The sequence below is a fragment of the Nicotiana tomentosiformis genome, chromosome 7 (assembly GCF_000390325.3).
Source record: "Nicotiana tomentosiformis chromosome 7, ASM39032v3, whole genome shotgun sequence".
In the NCBI taxonomy this organism is placed as follows: Eukaryota; Viridiplantae; Streptophyta; class Magnoliopsida; order Solanales; family Solanaceae; genus Nicotiana; species Nicotiana tomentosiformis.
In genome coordinates, this window is record NC_090818.1 from 88,620,399 (window position 1) to 88,640,463 (window position 20,065).

Sequence of the window (20,065 nt, forward strand, 5' to 3'; positions counted from 1 at the left end):
TTACGTTTGATGTTCTTTGACTGTGCGCAGGTTACAGGTTAAGATTGGTGCATGACTCGAACTTTTGCGAAGGAAGTGCTACTATACGAGCCAGAAATTGAAAAACAACTACAACAGCTGAGGAAGGAAAGAAATCTCACCGAGACATCAGAAAAGGTTGGGCAATCCCCAATTAAGGAAATTATTGATGGAAACGGTGAGGATAATGTAGATTTGGCTACGAGAGAAGCAGCCCAACAAAGAGAACAAGCTGCACAAGATGCTGAGGAAGCAGCTATTAGAGATGTACAGATTATCTACGAAGAAGAGAGGGGTCATATAGTTAATCAACATCAACCCTTGCCTGGGAGACCACTTGGTGATTATGCTAGACCGGTCTACAATCAAGTATTATCCAGTGTTAGACCACCTCCAATTGCAGCAAACAATTTCGATTGAAGCAAGGGTTGCTTCAAACCCTTCAGAATTGCTGTGTCTTTAGAGGAAAGCCAAACGAATATCCAAACACTCATCTAATGGACTTCGAGGAGATTATGAACACCTTTCAATACAATAGGGTATCACAAGATGCAGAATGCTTAAGGGCATTCCCCTTTTCACTTAAAGATGATGCTAAGGAGTGGCTTCGAAGCTTGCCCAATGGCTCGATCAGAACTTGGGAGGAGATGACCAGAAAATTCCTTGATAAATATTTCTCCTCGGCTAAGACGGGTAAATTAGAAGAGAAATCCATATCTTCTGCCAGAAAGAGTCTGAAACTATTTTTGAAGCATAGGAGAGGTTTAAGAAAATAGTTAGAAAGTGTCAACATAGCAGAATTGACCTTCGGATGCAACTCCAGGATTTTTGGGAAGGAGTGACACCGGCCCCGCATAAAATATTGAGCAATGTAGTGGGAGGTCATTTGATGAAGAAGACTCCAGATGAGATAGTTACAATTCTCGATGAGTTATCTGAAGATGCAAATCAGTGGCCCTCTGAGACTGCTGAAAGAAGAAGATCAACTAGTGTTCACCAAGTCGATGCTAATACATCTGTGCAGGTACAACTTGATGCTATGGATGAGGAAATACGAAAGCTGAACTTAGTCTAGATACAAAATGAGCCTCATGTAACTTGTGATATATGTGGAAGAGGACACCCTACTCATGAGTGTCAAGCCTCAACTGAGGAAGTGAATGCTGTGGGAAATTATAATGCAATGGGTCAGAGTAACCTTGGGTTTTTATGGAGTTCACCTGGGGGTACTGTGAATGCGTGGGAAAAAAACAACCCAGACCCTAGGGACAAGAAGCTCCTGGCTTTATGAATCAGCAGAGGTAGCAATTTCAGCCTCAATAGCCCATTCAGTCTGGCATAGAGGATCTAATGAAGGTTTTCATTATCAAGATAGATGAGAGGCTGGACACTCATGGAGCAGCTATGAAAGAGTTGGGCACTGGTTTCCGCAACCTGGAGATACAAGTGGGACAAATTGCAATAATATTATCTGAAAGGGATCCAAGAACTCTCCCCGCTGATACTGGGAGAAATCCCAAAGAAACGGTGAATGCTGTAACTCTGAGAAGTGGGCAAGTGTTGAAAAATCTCACCCAATCAAAAATGATATGAACCTTGAAAAAGAAAGTGGGGAGCAGCTGCAGAGTGATGTTGATAAAAATAAGAAAGGCCCGATGAAAACTGATAAGAAGAAGGAAGGAAAATCAAGAATGGAGGAACATGATGAGAGCGAGTATATGCCTGCTTTACCTTTCCCTCAAAAGCTATATAGAGAAAAGCTGGACAAGCAGTTTGGGAGATTTCTGGATGTGCTAAAACAGGTTCATGTAAACGTATCATTCACAGAAGTGCTCTCACAAATGCCTGCTTATGCCAAATACATGAAGGAGATCCTTACAAAGAAGAGAAAAATCGAGGAGACCTCACTGGTCAAGCTCACAGAGTATTGCAGCGCGATATTGCAAAACAAACTCCCAAAAAAGTGTAGAGATCCAGGGAGTTTTACTATACCTTACTCTTTAGGCTCTATTAATTTTGATAAATCTTTATGTGATTCTGGTGCCTCAATTAACTTAATGCCCCTAACTATTTACAGGAAACTGGAGAAGGAGATTTGAGAGATAATGTCAGTGCCAATATCTTTGCAGCTGGCAGAACAAACGACTCTAATATCTGAGGGGATAATGGAAGATTTGTTAGTTCTAGTGGATAAGTTCATATTTCCTATGGATTTTATAGTGGTGAAAATGGAGAAAAACAAGGAGGTCCCCCTCATCCTAGAAAGACCATTCTTAGCGACGGGTGGAGCAATATTGGCTATACACGAGAGAAAACTCATGCTTAAAGTAGGTGAGGAGACTGTGACTTTTGAGATGAATGTAGCAAAGGGGGCACAAAAGGAAATACCAGCAGCAGCAAGTGTTGAGTGGAAAGTGAAGGGCTCAAAAGAGTAGGCTACAGTGAGCGAGAAAGATAAGTGTGGGTTGTACCCCAAAAAGTGTAACGACCCGACCAGTCGTTTTAAGCATTGGCACTTCGCTCGGTAGTTTACGGGCATAAGTAGCTCCGTATGGTGTATTATGATTTACATAAATCGTCGGTTTTGGTTTTCATGTTATTCGGAATCGATTTGGAAGAATGAATTTCGTGGTTTAAGCTTTAAGTTGAAGAGTTGACCATGTTTGCCTTTTTAGTATTGGACCTTGGATTGGAGTTTTTATCGGATTTGGATTGTGGTTCCGAGAATTTGAATAGCTTATTTAATGAATTTGGGACTTGTGTGCAAAATTTGGGTTCATTCCAGGTTGATTTCATATGTTTCGGTGAGAGTTTTAAAAGTTTTCTAGAGTTCATTAAGTTTGATTTGAGGTGCGATTTATCGTTTCGATGTTGTTATGTGTGATTTGAGGCCTCGAGTAGGTCCGAGTTGTGCTATAGGACTTGTTGGTATATTCGGATGGGGTCCTGAGAGGCTCGGGTGAGTTTCAGACGAGGTTCAGATCATTTTGGGAATTTTAGCTAATGTTCATTTTGAGCAGTCCTGGTGTGACCGCACCTGCAGAATGTTGGGCGCATGTGCGATGTTGCACAAGTGAGGTAGTGGATGCAGAAGTGACATGGAAAGACTAGGGCAGTGTTGCAGGTGTGAGGTTATTTTCCGCACCTGCGTGATCGCATATGCGGTGCTGGGAACTCGGAGGCGATGGCAGCGCAGAAGCGCATTTTTGACTCGCACCTGTGTGATCGCATGAAGCGGACTTTCAGCCACAAGTGCGAGGGCAGGCTACCAGTGGTCATTCGTAGGAGTGGAATATTTTCCACAAAAGAGATGCTGCAGAAGCGGCTAAGTGAGTCGCAGGTGCGACAATGCCTTGCCAGAAGCTCTATATCCGGGTTTTGGGTTCTTTTATCATATTTTGAGATGTGGGACTCAGATTGAGGCAATTGTGGAGGCACATTTCATCACAAGGATTGGGGTAAGTGTTTTATACTTGATGTTGATTATATTTCGTGATTCTATCTTCGTTTTTTATAATTGGATTATGATTTTTAAAGAGAAATTGAGGTTTGTTTTTATTAAAGTTTCATAGAGAAAATTCTTAGGTTTTGAACATCGATTCGAAGTCTCATTTATGTGAAACTAGTATGGTTGGACTCGTAATTGAATGGGTTGTCGGATTTTGTAAGTTTTGTCGGGTTCCGAGGTGCGGGCCCAAGTTGGACTTTTGGGTTGATTTTGGGATTTTGATTAAAAATTTGATCTTTATTTGGTTTATTACTTTGGCGTTAATTGATGTATTTGAGTTGCTTTTAGCTAGTTTCGAGCCGTTCGGAGGTCGGTACATGAGAGATAGCATTTTTGGAGCATCTCTTGGCTTACTCGGTATTGGAATTGGCTTGTTTGAGGTAAGTAACACTTCTAAACTTGGTGCTGAGGGTATGAAACCCCGAATTACATGTTATGTGTTTGGTGTTAAGGTGCCGCACATGCTAGGTGACGAGCGTGTGGGTGTGCACCGTGTGAATTGTGACTCCGTTATTTTTGTGGTACTGTGTAGTTACATGATCTTATCTGTAATCATGAAATCTCTACATGCTAGAGCTATTGAGCTGTGATCCATGTTAGAAACCATGTCTAGGTTACATGCTTATTCTGTTGGTACCCACTGAGGTCATTTCTGTTGTTGCGTATTTGCTTACAATTCAATTTCATACTCAGTCATTTTCATTCATTTCACATCATATATCAGTCTCTGTTTCTATATATTGAGACATCATATCATCATTTTTGGGCTAGTTTCATGGTATTATGAGCCCGAGAGACTAGAGAGATTGATGATTGAGTGAGGCCGAGGCCTGATTGTGAGTGATATTATGGGATTGGGCTGCATGCCACAGCATGTTATATTGATTTATGCCAGGATCTGGCTTATTATGGCGCTTGGGCTGAAGAAGCCCCTCCGGAGTCTGTACACACCCCCAGTGAGCGCATTTGATTATATTGAGGGATGGATCTTCCCGTGGGGGAGGATGTAAGGCCCCGTCAAAGTAGGTGTAAAGGTTAAACCCGGTTCAGACTTTTTGGATTGAACAGTGTGTTGGGGAGTTGAAGGAAAATTATTTCTGCGCCCCATTCTGTGGCCGCATAATAACTCTGTGAGCCGCAGAATGGTCGTAGAGTGAGTCAGTTTTCTAGGTCATTTTGATGTCATTTTTGCGGTCCATTATGCTACTGCATAACCGTTTCGCGGGCCGCACAATCAGTCTTGAAGTTTTGTGGAGGGAGGTTCTGCGACGCATTATGCGACCGCATAACAGGTCTGCGGGCCGCATAGTGACCGCAGACCCAGTCAGTTTCTTTCCAGTTTTGGCACCCAATTTGTGCGGCCGATATGCGTACCACATATCCATTCTGCAGTCGAATATGTGACTGCATATCCTGTTCCGGGGCTTCATTTTAGGGTTTTTATAACTCGACCCTACTTCATTATATCTACGCAAAGGACCATATTTTGAGCAAAATCTGATACTTTTAGAGTGAGAAAGAGTGCTTAGTGCGGGGGAGCAACCTTTAACCTATTATCCATCAATCCTTGCTCAATCATTGAGGATTAAAAAAGAAAGTCTTCTTCTTAAAGGTAAGAATCTATGCCCTAGCTCTTAATGTCACAAATCTACTAAAAGGGGAGTAATTTGAAAGACAATTCTTGGGTGTTGGAGTGGTTATCTGACATGCATGTGTTATCAAAGAATGTGGGGAGGTTGTGCGCTAAAAATGGTGGAGAATGGGATGGGGAATGTTGGAATCTTTCACAAAAGGGCCTTAAAAACCTTAATGCACACCTAGTGCTTGTTAATATGCTCAAATGAGCTAGAATGATGATCATCTTCCTAATTTTAGTCCAACTTATTATATTTCTAAAATAGATCGAAGTGCTAAGAATTCCGGAACATTTTAGATTTTAAAGGAAGCTCAATTGAGGTATGTTGGCTAAACCACCTTCTTCTTAGAATCGAATCTCACGGTGTTCATGTAATTGTAGTAAATCCTTGATCATTATTGAATTGGCTATTCCTAATATGGTTGTGTTGAAGGATGTATGTCCAATATTTATTCTAAATGCTTCATCATGTCATCTTGCCATTTGAGGATGTGTTCAAAATGTGGAATATGTGTTAGAAATGTTAAGACTTCATGTCAAGATCGAAATAAAGATTGTTATGCCAAAATTGAATGAAAAGCCTCTATGTGCCTAAGATTTCCCAAATTGCTCATATGTGAATTTAATGTCTTGAATGGGAAGCCCTATTGTGGTTGATAATGATAATGATATTTGAATGTGGAAAAAAGGAACTAGAACTATGAAATACGACTAAGTGCCAAGAATAAATTTGTAATCGTGATTACTAGTGCCAATGAACCGAAAGAATATGAAAGAAGTATGATGTGAAATGATTGACTGAAAAAGGTAACGTCTGGGGTGAGACAGCCTAACCGATCGGGTCGTGATCGAATGCCATTCCGCACACAATGTGGTGACTATGCTGAATATGATAATTGCAATTGTGGTTATGGTTGATGTCTAAAGTGGGACGACCTAGCCTATCGGGTCGTGATCGGACTCCGTGTAAGAATATGGTGGTATTGTAAATTGTGGAATATCGACATTAAAGATCTCCGAACACAATAACATTGAAATTGACTTGAAGACTTATGTGATCCTTAACTTGATGTTTTAGTATTATTTGAAGCCGTTATTGAATTCTTGACTGTTCCCCTTGCATTATTATTCATTCTATTGAGATGGTGTTTAGCTATACATACTAGTGCTATTCGACGGTACTAATGTACCTTTTGCCGAGGGTGCTGCATCTTTAAATGGATGCAGGTGGTTCCATAGCAGACAGTGTTGATCACAGATAGTGCTGCATCCTCTTCTCAGCGGACTCGGTGAGCCCCATTTCATTCTGGGGTCATGAATTGTACATTTTGTTTATATTGTGGTCACTTTTTGAGGTATAGCTGAGGCATTATTCCCGGCACCATCTTTACTCTCTTTTGTATCTTTAGAGGCTCTGTAGACACGATATGGGTTGTATATGAGTGTTGGGAATGCTAAACAAGTTATGTTGTGTTTTGATCACTTGTTCCACTCAAACTATAAGAATATGTGTATTTTGGGACTTAATAGTGGAGTAACTAATGAAACACTTTAATATTGTATGAATGAACTTCCTACTGTCTAATTAAGATAATCATGTCTTTTCTTGATCATGGGTGAGTTGGGTAGAAAGTATTCAACAAGCTTGCTCGACTGGGTTCACTCGGTTGAGCGCCGGTTGCGCTTCCAGAAGTTAGGGCGTGACACATGGATCTTGTCCGAAGCATTTATATTTGGTGATGGACCTTCCCCGTGCTGGATTGGCCTTATACAATATTGAGTGATTGACTGTTAGTTGATATATATACTTGGGATGGATCTTCCCTCGACTGCATTGGCCATATACAGTACTGAGTGACTGAGCGTGTCGAGAGATTGAGCATGATGAGTGGAAAGTGTGAGATAGTGAGATTGAGTACTCTGAGAGTGTGAGTACATGATTTCATCACTGAGACACATTGCATTTGACATGCATACTTGAGATACATGCATAGAGATGCATTTCTTTCTGCCACTCCAGTTTTGGTGTCATTCATGATTTCTCAGGCATATTGACATATAGGCATAGAGATGTATTTTCCTCATGCCATTTGATAATGAAACATTTTATTAGTTGTTGAAAAGGTTTTGGGAAAAATCACAATTTTCAAACTTACTTATAAATTTGGGTGATTTCGGTAAAGGATTTGGATTTTTACTGATATACTTGAAAAGCGGGCCTATTTTTCTGGAAATGTGAACGAGCTGAGTATTTTATGTCCGAGCTACTTCTTTTATTACTTCCATTATGTTGTTATGAACTGTTGTTGGCTATTGGTGTTGGACCCCGACCTGTGTTCCAGCTCGTCACTACCTTCAACCTAAGGTTAGGTTTGTTACTTATTGAGTACATGGGATCGGTTGTACTCTTACTACACTTCTGCACCTTGCGTGCAGATGTTGGATGTTGATGTTACTATGATCGACGGGAGATAGATTTGAAACGTACCAGCATTCCGGCTATAGCTGCCTCTTGTTCATGGTATCCTTAGATTTATAAAAATCTATTTATCTACATTTCGAATAGATAATATATTTATTTCATACCAACTTTGTAAGTTATAATATTAGAAGCTCATGATTTGTACTAACATTCCTTGGGAAATTCTTGTATAAAAGCAGTTGTATTTGTATTTATTTTCTTAATAAATCTCATTTAAATTGGATTGTTATTAATGGGCTTACCTGACGGGTTAAGTTAGGTGCCATCACGACTAGGTGGATTTTAGGTCATGATAAGGTGGTATCAAAGCTCTAGGTTCATAGGTTCTACAAGTCATGAGCAACTGTCTAGTAGAGTCTTGCGGATCGGTATGATGACGTGCATACCTATCTTCAAGATGCTACAGGACATTTAGGACAATTTTCCATCTTTCTTTCCTTATCGTGCGGAATTGATTCAGCTTGAAACATAGCTCCTTGAATTCCCTCCACGCATTCATAAGCGCATGTGAGTGCTCGGTATCAGCTGTGCATCACTGGCTGGTGATTCCATGGATGAGGTGCGAGATGTGATTTTGGTGTGCTAATGATGGGACTGACTGGAAGACTTGAGGCTGGGGTTTGACTGTAGCTTGAGCATAGGGATTTCGGTTGTGTGAGTACGTTCTTTTGGATTTATATGTCCGATAGTGTCCTATTAGTGAAAATTGTGGCTCGATGAGTGGCTGGATGGCTATATGATGAGTATGATGTGATTGCAGGATGTGTTCAGATAGTTTGATTGTGAAGAGAATAGTTTGCTTGAGATGTAAAAAGGACTATTGGGTGCCAGATTGTTGTCTTGATATGAGGTATAGTCTCGAGTTATTAGTGTGTTGAAATATTTTACATGTTGTTTAATTGTGGAACGAAATAGATTTTCATGTCTTGTTGTAAGTTCAGACTCAGGAAAAAATTAAGTGATGCCGTAGTAATCGTGGCTACGAAAGGATATAGCAACATTCTAATCTGAGGCTAAGCAGGTAGTTATCTCCTGCAGAGTAATCTACGGAGATGTGATCCTTATAATGTTGTGTGGAGAGTTCCTCTTTTACCAGCAGGGTATATGTGTTGAGATTTGAATTCGAATTCAATTGAGAAAGTTGACCTGATCGTCATATGGATGTATACGAGCTTAGTAGATGCTTTGAGGTACTATATGGTTTGTGTTATGTGAACTTATGAGACTTTAGTTGAATCTCCAAACGATATTATGGTAGTAATAGAGTATGGGTATGCTGGGTTATCAGATGTTCTATGCTATGGCATTGAGCTAAGTGGGGGAGTCTGGTATCAACGATTCGATTGCATCGTTATTTGTTGTATTAGTTTTGGTTTGAGGTATACTTGTGAATGAGTTATGACCTACAGAGGTTGAGATCGAGGATGGCTCGAGTAAGCAAATTTCCGGAGGCGGGTTATATTACACTTTATGGGTATATGGAAATCATGGAATGAGTTGAGTTGTTATTCATGACGGATGTAGCGTGCACAGTGTATGAATTTGCTCAATTGCGTTAAAGCAACGTTATTTCTTCAGGTGTTGTTGTGCTAATGGGGCACAGGTTGTTCGGCCCGTTGGGAGCTACTAGTGAGATTTGAGCAGAGTAGATAAATATCGAGAAGGTTCTAATGGATTCCAGATTTATATGTGGCAATTGAGAATTTTTTCGGACTTATATATGGCTAGAATATGAGATTTGCATTGGATGGTGTCGAGACTTGCAGTATTTCTGTATCCTTATGGATTCTACATTTCCGTATCAAGAAGGCGAAGGAAATGAATTTAGGTTCGCAGAAGGTCTCTTCATAGTGGGTATGTCGGTTGTGGTGCTTTTGGGGTACTTAAAAGTTAATTCAGCAGCTTATGGGCCTTAGGGCAGTGTGGTTCTATGCTAGGGTTCATAGGGTGAGTTTTGGTTAAGGATCGTGGTGTTCTAGCAGGGAGAAGTATCACTTTGAAGACAATTTGGAAGGAACTCGGAGAAATAGGATATTTTAGTAGTAGTAGATGGGATCAGCACCGTAATGGATATGATCGGTTCTTTGGGTACTTATGATGTAGTGAGTTTTCTACAGGTGTTTTGTGGTGATACTCGTGGGTTTGGCGACTTACGTGGCTTGGTTGAGCTACAAAGATCCAGTTATGTCGGCTTGGTTATGTGCAAATGGGGTTCGAGGAGTTCTCGATGGTTTCTACCATGGTTTGAGATGGATTTTTCCTACAGGCATGAGGAACATGTTGCGTATTGAGATTTTCTCCTGGATGAGTCCAAATGGAAGGTTTCTGACTGATCGAGTATGTATTCTGCCTGTGACTTAGAGTTGATTATAAGATTTTTGTACTCTTCACATGATGGCATGATTGATGCGGTGTGTTGTGTGGGATTAAGATTTGCGTGTGAAAGGTCATAGTCCAGTTTTGAAAGGAAGGGCATGAATTCTTAGACAACATGACAGTTTCAGATAACTAGATGAAGAATATTACTACTTCGTATTGCCTGAGGAGAGCGTACATTTCAGAAGGTGCACTGAGTGTTAACTTACAAATGCTTCATTGGTATTGCGGTACTCGCCTGGTTGATCGACTGTTGATATTCAAATTTTGCTATGTGGCACAGAATAATTATAGAAGTATTCCCCGTGGGATGATCGTGTATGAGAGATGTGTTAGACATTCGGGTGGTGGAGTTGAGATCAGATATGGTGATTCGTGTGTTCTATGGATTTGGAGACAAGGAGTTCTCAGAAGAAGATTGTATCGTGGTTGTGGACGATGAAGATGTGGCTAAAGCTAGCCAGATGATAGAATATGTTATGGTTAGGTCATTATGGACTTTCGGAGAATTATTTATCTATTTGTGGATGACCAGTGTTGATTTGGGACTCATTGGTAGGCCCAACGAGGATGTGTATTCTACACCGGATCAGATTGGTTTACCCGTACTGCCATTATTGAGGGATGTGCCATTCGGTTAGAGTTTAGCTTATTCGTGTTCTGATATGTTCTATGAGTTACCTTTCTATGCCACGATGGGTTGTGATTCGTTGGTTATATGCACACATGGTGCGGTTCTATTTGGGCCTTATAGTGGAATTTGATCGAGATGGGTATTAGGGTGTGGAATGAGTAATTGTGCATTGGTTATGTTATTTTTGGACTGTGGTATTGTGTTATTTGTTTCTCTATGGTTATGGTCATGCATCTTGGGTACTTGATGTCGAGTTGCATGTGTTTTTTGATTTCAGGCTTGGTGGCTTGAGGTATTTCATATGGGCCAGTGTTTGGATGGGGTCACGCATTGCAGCAGAGTTATGTTGAGATATGATCCTTTGTGTTAGATTCATGTATCATGGTTCTACTATGTATGATGGGTTCGTAGCATTGCGGTTGTGGTGGTACTTGTTGAACTTGCGAGATGGTTTTCTCATGAGTCATTTTTCCATGATTGAGTACATTTGGGTTGTTGCTTATTGGTGCACAGATTGCACGCATTGTGGCTTTAGGTTGTATTGATGTAGCAAGTCACTAGACTGGTTGTTGCTTATTGGTGCACAGATTGCACGCATTGTGGCTTTAGGTTGTATTGATGTAACAAGTCACTAGACTGGTTGTGTTTGATGAGATGAGGTCATTGGACCTAGAATGGATACTATCGGATTTGAATACGGAAGAATAATATCAGAAGTTGGCCCAAGATTTGCCTTTGGTTCTTGTCGGATGAGAGAGAGCTCCATGACTTGTTGATTTGATGAATAGTTATGAGTTTCCGCGTGTTTCTTTCATCAGCGGCAGTGTACGAAGGGTTTTGGACGAGGCTTTGTTTGATATGAGGTTTATTTCCGGTAATGGGTTGTTTTGAGCAGCTACTATGATCAGGAATTTTGCTACGAGTATGCGAGTCATGTGGTTGGTCATATGATTACATCTTGGGTTATGGTTATGGCTTGATACAGCTTGTTCATACTTTTACAGTGTGTAGACGCGAGGTTCGTGTCTAGTAAGAAATCCTAGATGTTGAAAACTGGATTCTGTGGTTTACGGGCTAAGGTTGAAGTAATGATCTTTAGTTATGTTGTGTTGTCGGGCCTATAAGGAATAGGGTGATGAGGGATCAACCCCGGGTATATGCATGGTAAGGTTACACGACGTTTTGATGGCTTTAGAACAACTCTTGGCACGTTCGAGGAAGAACGCATGGTTAAGTGGGGGAAGATGTAATGACCCGACCGGTCGTATTAAGCATTGGCACTTTGCTCAGTAGTTTACGAGCATGAGAAGCTCTGTATGGTGTATTATGACTTATGTAAATCGTCGGTTTTGGTTTTCAGGTTATTCAGAATCGATTTGGAAGAATGAATTTCATGGTTTAAGCTTTAAGTTGGAAAAGTTGACCAAGTTTGACTTTTTAGTATTTGATATCGTATATGAATTTTAATGGTTCCGTTAGGTCCGGATGGTGATTTATGACTCGGGTGTATGCCCGGATTTGCATTTGGATATTTCTAGAAGGTTTCGACAGAAATTGGCGAAAATTAGAAATTTGAAGTTTTGGAAAATCCATAAGTTTGACTGAGAGTTGACTTTGTGGATAACAGATTCGAATTGTGGTTCCGAGAATTTGAATAGCTTCGTTATGTCATTTGCGACTTGTGTGCAAAATTTGGGTTCATTCCGGGTTGATTTGATATGTTTCGGCACAAGTTTTGAAAGTTGAAAGTTCTAGAGTTCATTAAGTTCGATTTGAGGTACGATTCATCGTTTCGATGTTGTTATGTGTGATTTGAGGCCTCGAGTAGGTCCGTGTCATGCTATAGGACTTGTTGGTTTATTCGGACGGGGTCCCGAGGGGCTTGGGTAAGTTTCGGACAATGTTTAGATCATTTTGGGAATTTTAGCTAAGGCTAGTTTTGAGCAGTCCTGGTGTGACCACACCTGCGGAATGTTGGGCGCAGGTGCAACGTCGCACAAGAGAGGCAGTGGCTACAGAAGCAGCATGGCAAGACCAGGGCAGTGTCGCAGGTGCGAAGTTATTTTTTGCACCTGCGTGATCGCATATGCGGTGCTGGGAACGGGGATGCGATGACAGCGTAGAAGCACATTTTTGACTCGCTCCTGCATGATTGCAGAAGTGGACTTTCAGCCGCAGATGTGAGGGCAGGCTACCATTGGTCATTCGCAGAAGCGGAACGTTTGCCGAAAAAGCTACGCCTCTGAAGCGGCTAAGTGGGTCGCACGTGCGACAATGCATGGGCAGAAGCTATATATTATGGTTTTGGGGTTCTTTTATCATATTTTGAGATGTGGGATTCGGATTGAGGCAATTTCGGAGGCAAATTTCATCACAAGGATTGGGGTAAGTGTTTTATACTCGGTTTTGATTATATTTCGTGATTCAATATTCGTTTTTGATAATTGGATTATGAATTTTAATGAGAAATTGGGTTTTTTTTACAAAAGTTTCATAGAGCGAATTCTTGGGGTTTGAACATCGATTCGAAGTCGGATTTGAGTGAAACTAGTATGGTTAGACTCGTAATTGATTGGGTTGTCGGATTTTGTGAGTTTTGTCGGGTTTCGAGGTGCGGGCATGAGTTGGAATTTTGGGTCGATTTTGGGCTTTTGATTAAAGATTCGATCTTTATCGATTAGGTTTGTTCCTTTGGCGTTAATTGATGTATTTGAGTTGCTTTTGGCTAGTTTTGAGCCGTTCGGAGTTCGCTACGTGCGAGATGGCATTTTTGGAGTATCTCTTGGCTTGCTCGATATTGGAATTGGCTTATTCGAGGTGAGTAACACTTCTAAACTTGGTGCTGAGGGAATGAAACCCTGAATTACGTGTTATGTGTTTGGTGTTGAGGTTACACACATGCTAGGTGACGGGCGTGTGAGTGTGTACCGTGTGAATTAAGACTCCGTTATTTCTGTGGTATAGTGTAGTTACCTCATCTTATCTATAACCATGAAATCTCTACATACTAGAGTTATTGTGCTGTGATCCATGTTAGAAACCATGTCTAGGATACATGCTTATGCTATTGGGACCCACTGAGGTCATTTCTGTTGTTGAGTTATTTGCTTAAATTGAAATTTCATACTCAGTCATGTTCATTCATTTCACATCATATCTCAGTCTCTGTTGCTATATATTGACACATCATATCATCATTTTTGGGCTAGTTTCATGGCATTGTGAGCCGAAGAGACTGGAGAGATTGATGACTGAGTGAGGCCGAGGGCCTGATTATGAGTGATATTATGGGATCGGGCTGCACGCCGCAACATGTTATATTGATTTATGCATGGATTTGGCTCATTATAACGCTTGGACTAAAGGAGCCCCTCTGGAGTCTGTACACACCCCAGTGAGCGCAGTTGATTATATTGAGGGATGGAGGATCTTGCCCGAAGTATTTATATTTAGGGATGGATCTTCCTCGGGCTAGATGGCCTTATACAGTACTAAGTGACTGACTGTCAGTTAATATATATATATATATATATATATATATATATATATATATATATTTGGGATGGATCTTCCCTGAGCTGAATTGGACATATCCAGTGCTGAGTGACTGAGCGTATCGAGTAATTGAGCATGATGAGTAGAAAGTGTGAGACAGTGAGATTGAGTACTCTAAGAGTGTGAGTACATGAGTTCATCACTGAGATACATTGCATTTGACATGCATACTTGAGATACATGCATAGAGATGCATTTCTTTCTGCCACTCCAGTTTTGGTGTCATTCATGATTTCACCTACATATTGACATCTAGGCATAGAGATGTATTTTCCTCATTCCATTTGATAATGAAACATCTTATCTGTTGTTGAAATATTTTTGAGAAAAATCACAGTTTTCTAACTTACTCATAAATTTGGTGATTTCGGTAAAGGATTTGGGTTTTCACTGATATACTTGAAAAGCATGCCTATTTTTCTGGAACTGTGAACGAGCTGAGCATTTTATCTCTCAGCTACTTCTTTTATTACTTCCATTATGTTGTTATGAACTGTTGTTGGCTATTGGTGTCAGACACCAACATATGTTCCAGCTCGTCACTACTTTCAACCTAAGGTTAGGTTTGTTACTTATTGAGTACATGTGGTCGGTTGTACCCATACTACACTTCTGCACCTTGCGTGCAGATGTTGGATGCTTATTTTACTGTGATCGACTGGAGCTAGATTTGAAGACGTACCTGCGTTCCAGCTGTAGCTGCCTCTTGTTCATGGTAGACTTAGATTTATAAGAATCTGTTTATGTTCTGTTCGAACAGATAATGAATTTATTTCATACCATCTTTGTAAATTCTAATCTTAGAAGTTCATGATTTGTACTACTAGTCCTTGGAAAATTCTTGTATAAATGTAGTTGTATTTTCATTTCTTTTCTTAATAAATCTCATTTAAATTGAATAGTTGTTAATGGGTTTACTTGACGGGTTGGGTTAGGTGCCATCACGACTAGGTAGATTTTGGGTCGTGATATAAAGGCTGAGAAGAAGCTGTCTGCATGAATCTGCGCATTAGTTCGAAGGCGGGGAATAGAGCTCGACTTCGACTTAGACCCCGACTAAATATTCAGGGAAGTTTCCTTTACCTTATGCTTTTTAATTGTGTGTCATGGGGACTTATCACAACTTAAAGTGTGGGGTGGGGGATATGTTATATGTATGTATGTATGTATGTATGTATGTATGTATATTAGTGGTCTGTTTGTTAGTTGTAGTAGTTAGGGAGAGAAAGAGAAAATGAGAAAACCATAAAAATTGAAAAAAAATCAATTTTTCCTGACGATGAATATCATTCGACAGGTTTCTTGAGGGATTAAAGTCGAAAGAAAAAGACAAAAAGATTTTCTTTTGTTAGGTAGTGTAATAATTCTCCCTTGGTTTTTCTTTGTGCCGCGGTTCTTTTCCAAGGGTTTTGTTTGAACCGGGTGTAGTTAGTTTTTATTTTTTTTAGAAGTAGGAAACCTTATGCTGTGATTTGAATTGAAGGCAATATCTCTTAACATTATTATACCTTGAGAATAGTGAGTGCTTTAGTTGTGACGCTTAGGCTCAGTTTTTGACTCTTGTATAAGTACCTTAAATTGTTTAATCTTAACTTTGCTTAACTACTTTGACTAGAGTGTCTTGATAGTCCAATCTTGAGTGATTTATTTGCCATGTGTGTGTGAGGTTTTGTGTTATTCTGTGCATTGCATTTGATCTCTAGAACTTGTCCCGTGTGTTTGCAAGCAAAATAATAGTTGGTTTGGCTTTGGAGTGGAACTAATGAAATAAGGAGAAAGGTGTACTGTATTACAAAAATAAGAGCCACTTGAATTGAAAGAGAAAAGAAAAATAAATATTGTATTGTTCCGCAAAAATATTCCTTGATAGTGGTAACTCTTGATGTATTTGTGCTTAAAGAAGTAGGGAGTTAATGTATATTTATATGAAGGTGGAGTTATGGTTTGACATAAGTGTGGGGTTTTGAACAATGAAATGTATGTATTAAAGTGCTTAGGGAGGAGTAGTCACTCTTATATCTAAATGTATCTTACCCATCACACAGCCTACATTACAACCAGTTAAAGTCCTACTTGATCCTTGACCGAATAAGCTTAATTAGTAGAGTAGTAAACTACAGAAAAGCCTATGGTACGTCCTTTGGGGCATATGAATATTGTTTCTGAGAGTGAGTGAATTCTTTCTATCTTGAGTTCTAAATTGTTCGTAAATATTATTGTATGTGTGGAACTACTCCTTATTGTTGTGAGGGCAATTAATTCATGAAGGAAAGGTAATGTCATGGACCTCTGTGTTAGAGTAAGTAATCGATTTATAAATAAGGCATGGTGATTTTGAGTCAAATCTTGAGGCTAGGATGTTACGGTATTGTGCTTAATCTGTTTTAAATATTCTTGGTGTGATGAGTTATGAGAGTTGTTTAAAAAGGTCGTGTTTATATGAAGTGTAGTTTGATTGCTCTAGGATGAGCAGTGGGGTATTGATGGTAGGCTATAATCTCGTGTTTTAGTTTCTTATTGCACTCTAATTTACTGTACTTTATTCATTTTGAGCTTTAATTAATAGTGTTCTACACTTATTTTGTGTTTTATACCTTGTAGGAGAGATTCCGAGCTACGTAAATGTTGCGGAATGAATTCGAGTAATTTGGAGCTTTGAAGTCTGAGTAAAATCCCAATGGATTAAGCCAAGATCGTGTTCGGGGGTCGAAGACCAAGTCTGGCCGTCAAAATGCATGAAAAATTCGTACTCTATGAAATCTTCACTGCCGTGGTGCGTGGGGCGCCATGGCTGTGCAATTCTCTGTTGCCTGTCAGAACTAGCTCTCTAATTTTTTCCACTAATGCCCCGCCTTCCGTATCACCCCATGCGGCGCGCCTGTGCAATATTTACAGAGTAAAAATCCAATTTCGGCTAGGAGAAGGTGATTTCGTCTGGGCCCGACCCTACTTGGTATAAATACATAGAAAAGTGTTATTTTCAGGACTTTTGACACATATTCAACTTTAGGAGGCTAAGGAGGATTTTGAAGAACACGAGCACAAGGATTTAATCATTCATTCCTCACTCAAGACCCGAGTTTGGATCGAATTTATGTTTTTCTATACTTTAACTTTTTTTTGTGATGAATTGCTCCATATCTATGGAGTAGTTCTCTTTAGGGTTTGATGAATTTGGTGTATTGATGTGTGTTTGTAGATTATAACTCTAGTTTTATGTATTGAAGCATTTTTGGATGATATAATTGTTGCATCTATATTCACTTATTCATGTAATCGAGAGACGCATAACTTTTGATATCTTTGCATTATATTGCTGGTTGAGTTACTTAATTCTTCTTAGTAATCGAAAGAGGCTAGTTGAATCATTGATTAAACCTAGTTAGGAGGATAATCGAGAGAGGTTCTCCTAAAGACCAATCCACTACGCATTCTTGCATATCTTCACGTGCTTAAATTGGTTCATCTTTTGAGGTTAAGATTTAATCGAGAGAGGAGTTTTTGCTGAATGTTTGAACTAATAATTGAGTAAATTCGAGAGACTCACTTAACATTAGAAGTGAATTACCTAAAGTTAGATCCCAAACAATTATCTTGCACCTATCCTATCAACCCCTATTTTCTCCTATTGATAACATCCTTGCTTACCTTTGTTGCGACTGTCATTAGTAAATAGCTTTAGATTCTTAGTTAGTTGTAGTTAGAAATCATAGAAATTCAAATGTTGATCATCTTGGATAGCAATCAAGCTAGAAACTACAAGAATACTATTTAAATCCAATCACCGTGGATACAATATTATACTATACTATATTTGACTAGCGAGCATAATTTAAGTGTGTGTTCTGAGCTCGTCAGGTAGTTACAATTTGCACAAAGCAAATTGCTACTTTGTGTCAAGGTAACACCTCTATCCAGTTTACTTCTCCAAACTCAAGGATTGTGAGATGAATTTGATGCTTTGGTACTCTCCCTTAGCTGTGATTGTGTTAAATCTAGGAAATTTGTACTGCCCCTGAGAAATAAAAATAATATCAATTTCTAGTGGGCTTAACAGATTCTTACTCACAAACTCATAGTGAAATTCTTATGATGAAACCTGTACCAACAATAAATCAAGCATATGCTACGCTCATGAGTAATGAGAGTCAAAGAGCTGCGGCAACTTCTACTGGTATTTTAGGGCCTTCTCCCAATGTGAATACAGGAATCTATGAGTCCACTGCCTTATACAGCTCTAAGACTGGTAATCATCAGAAATATAGAAAGAATAGCAACCTTCAATGTGAATATTGTAAGCTGAAGAAAGGGGCTCAGGGGGTACTTTCCCATTTACAAAGGAATAATATGGTCAAATATTTCACATCCTAAACAATAGTATGGTGTCAGGATCTCAAGCTAATGTGACAGGTCCTGGTACTGCTCTCTTAGATTCTGCTAGTTCTCAGGAATAGATTATTGACACAAAGGCCACTAATCATATCACGTCTGATGTTAATTTGTTAACCAATGCCAATCTGGGTACACCCTCTAAGCCTAAGAGGGTGTTACTGCCTGATAGAGATATTGTCCCTATGTCTCATATTGGTTATGTTCTCATTTCAAACAAGAACACTACTAAAGAAGTTTTTCATGTGCCTCAATTCAAGTATAATCTATTATCAGTCTTTAAGGTGACAAGTAATCAAGACTGATCTGCCTTTTTTTATCCTGATTTTTGTGTATTTTAGGGTCTCTTAAATGGCAATGCGAGGGAGATTGGTAGAGAAAGACATGTCTTATATTTTCTATAGAATCATGGGGCAAACAAGCTCACTGCAGTATCCCTAGCAGTTGCTAGAATAAAGTCAAGAAATTTTGATACTATTATTAACATTACTTTTGGCATAGAAGACTATGAGATGTATCCACTGTAGTTCTTAGAAAACTATTTCTCGTGAAACCAGAAAGTATTACTGATTCTATAAATAAATGCATTGTATGTCCCTGTGCTATGCAAACTAGATTGCTATTTCCTGCTACTAGTATATTAGAAGTACTAATGCATTTAATCTAATGCATATTGATGTATGGGTTCCCTACAAAAATGCAACATTTGATGGTAACAAGTATTTCTTGACAATTGTTGATGACTTTACTCGAATGACTTGGTTGTTTCTTTCGAAGCTAAAATCAGAAGTGTTTGTGTGTTGTACTTAAATAGTTTCTTATCCTTGTTCATGCTCAGTTCAGCAAGATTGTGAAGATAGTTAGGTCAGACAATGATTCTGATATGTTTAAATAGTATGGAGTTATGCATCAGAAAACCTATGCTTACAAACCTCAACAAAACGGGGTGGCTGAGAGGAAACACATGCATATTAGATTTCAGGCTTGCATTCCTATCAAGTTATGGGGTTATTGTGTACTTGTAATAGTTTATCTCACTAAAAGGATGCCATCCTCTGTACTTGGTGGATTGTCTCCCTTTGAGCTATTGTATGGCAGGAAACCTAACTTGGAGCAACAGAAAGTTCTTGGCAGTTTGTGCTTTGTTAAGCAAGTGTAGGAAATTGATATGCTTATGCCTAGAGATGAAGCTGCACTTCTTATGGGATTTCTGACATCCACATGGTCTATGTCCTATTTGATCTCACTAATAATGGCTTCTTTGTCAAAATAGATGTGACATTTAGGGAGGATGTATTTCTTTTCGAGGACTATCAATCCTCAGTACCTCATGTATTCCTGCCTGTCTCACCCGATTCCCATGGTAACAGTTTCCCTTCAACCACTACTAGTGATACTGGAGAAGATATCAGTCCATCACTTGACCATCATATGGAGCAGCCAACTGCATCAAAAGTAGTGGACTCA

At 39.5% G+C, this 20,065-nt stretch overlaps 1 protein-coding gene and 1 non-coding gene across 2 annotated transcripts; one reads left to right on the forward strand and one right to left on the reverse strand.

Moving 5' to 3' along the window:
* Positions 1-712: 712 nt before the first annotated feature.
* LOC117280048 (small nucleolar RNA R71) lies at positions 713-816 on the reverse strand. Its single transcript, XR_004510509.1, has one exon. It is a non-coding gene; the product is annotated as a small nucleolar RNA R71 (small nucleolar RNA).
* Positions 817-18,343: 17,527 nt separating this feature from the next.
* On the forward strand, positions 18,344-19,757 carry LOC104116728 (uncharacterized). The gene is made up of 4 exons (XM_070180726.1): positions 18,344-18,529; positions 18,664-18,882; positions 19,235-19,393; positions 19,494-19,757. Exons 1-4 carry the CDS (start codon positions 18,344-18,346, stop codon positions 19,755-19,757), a joined length of 828 nt encoding a protein of 275 aa, XP_070036827.1.
* Positions 19,758-20,065: the final 308 nt, after the last annotated feature.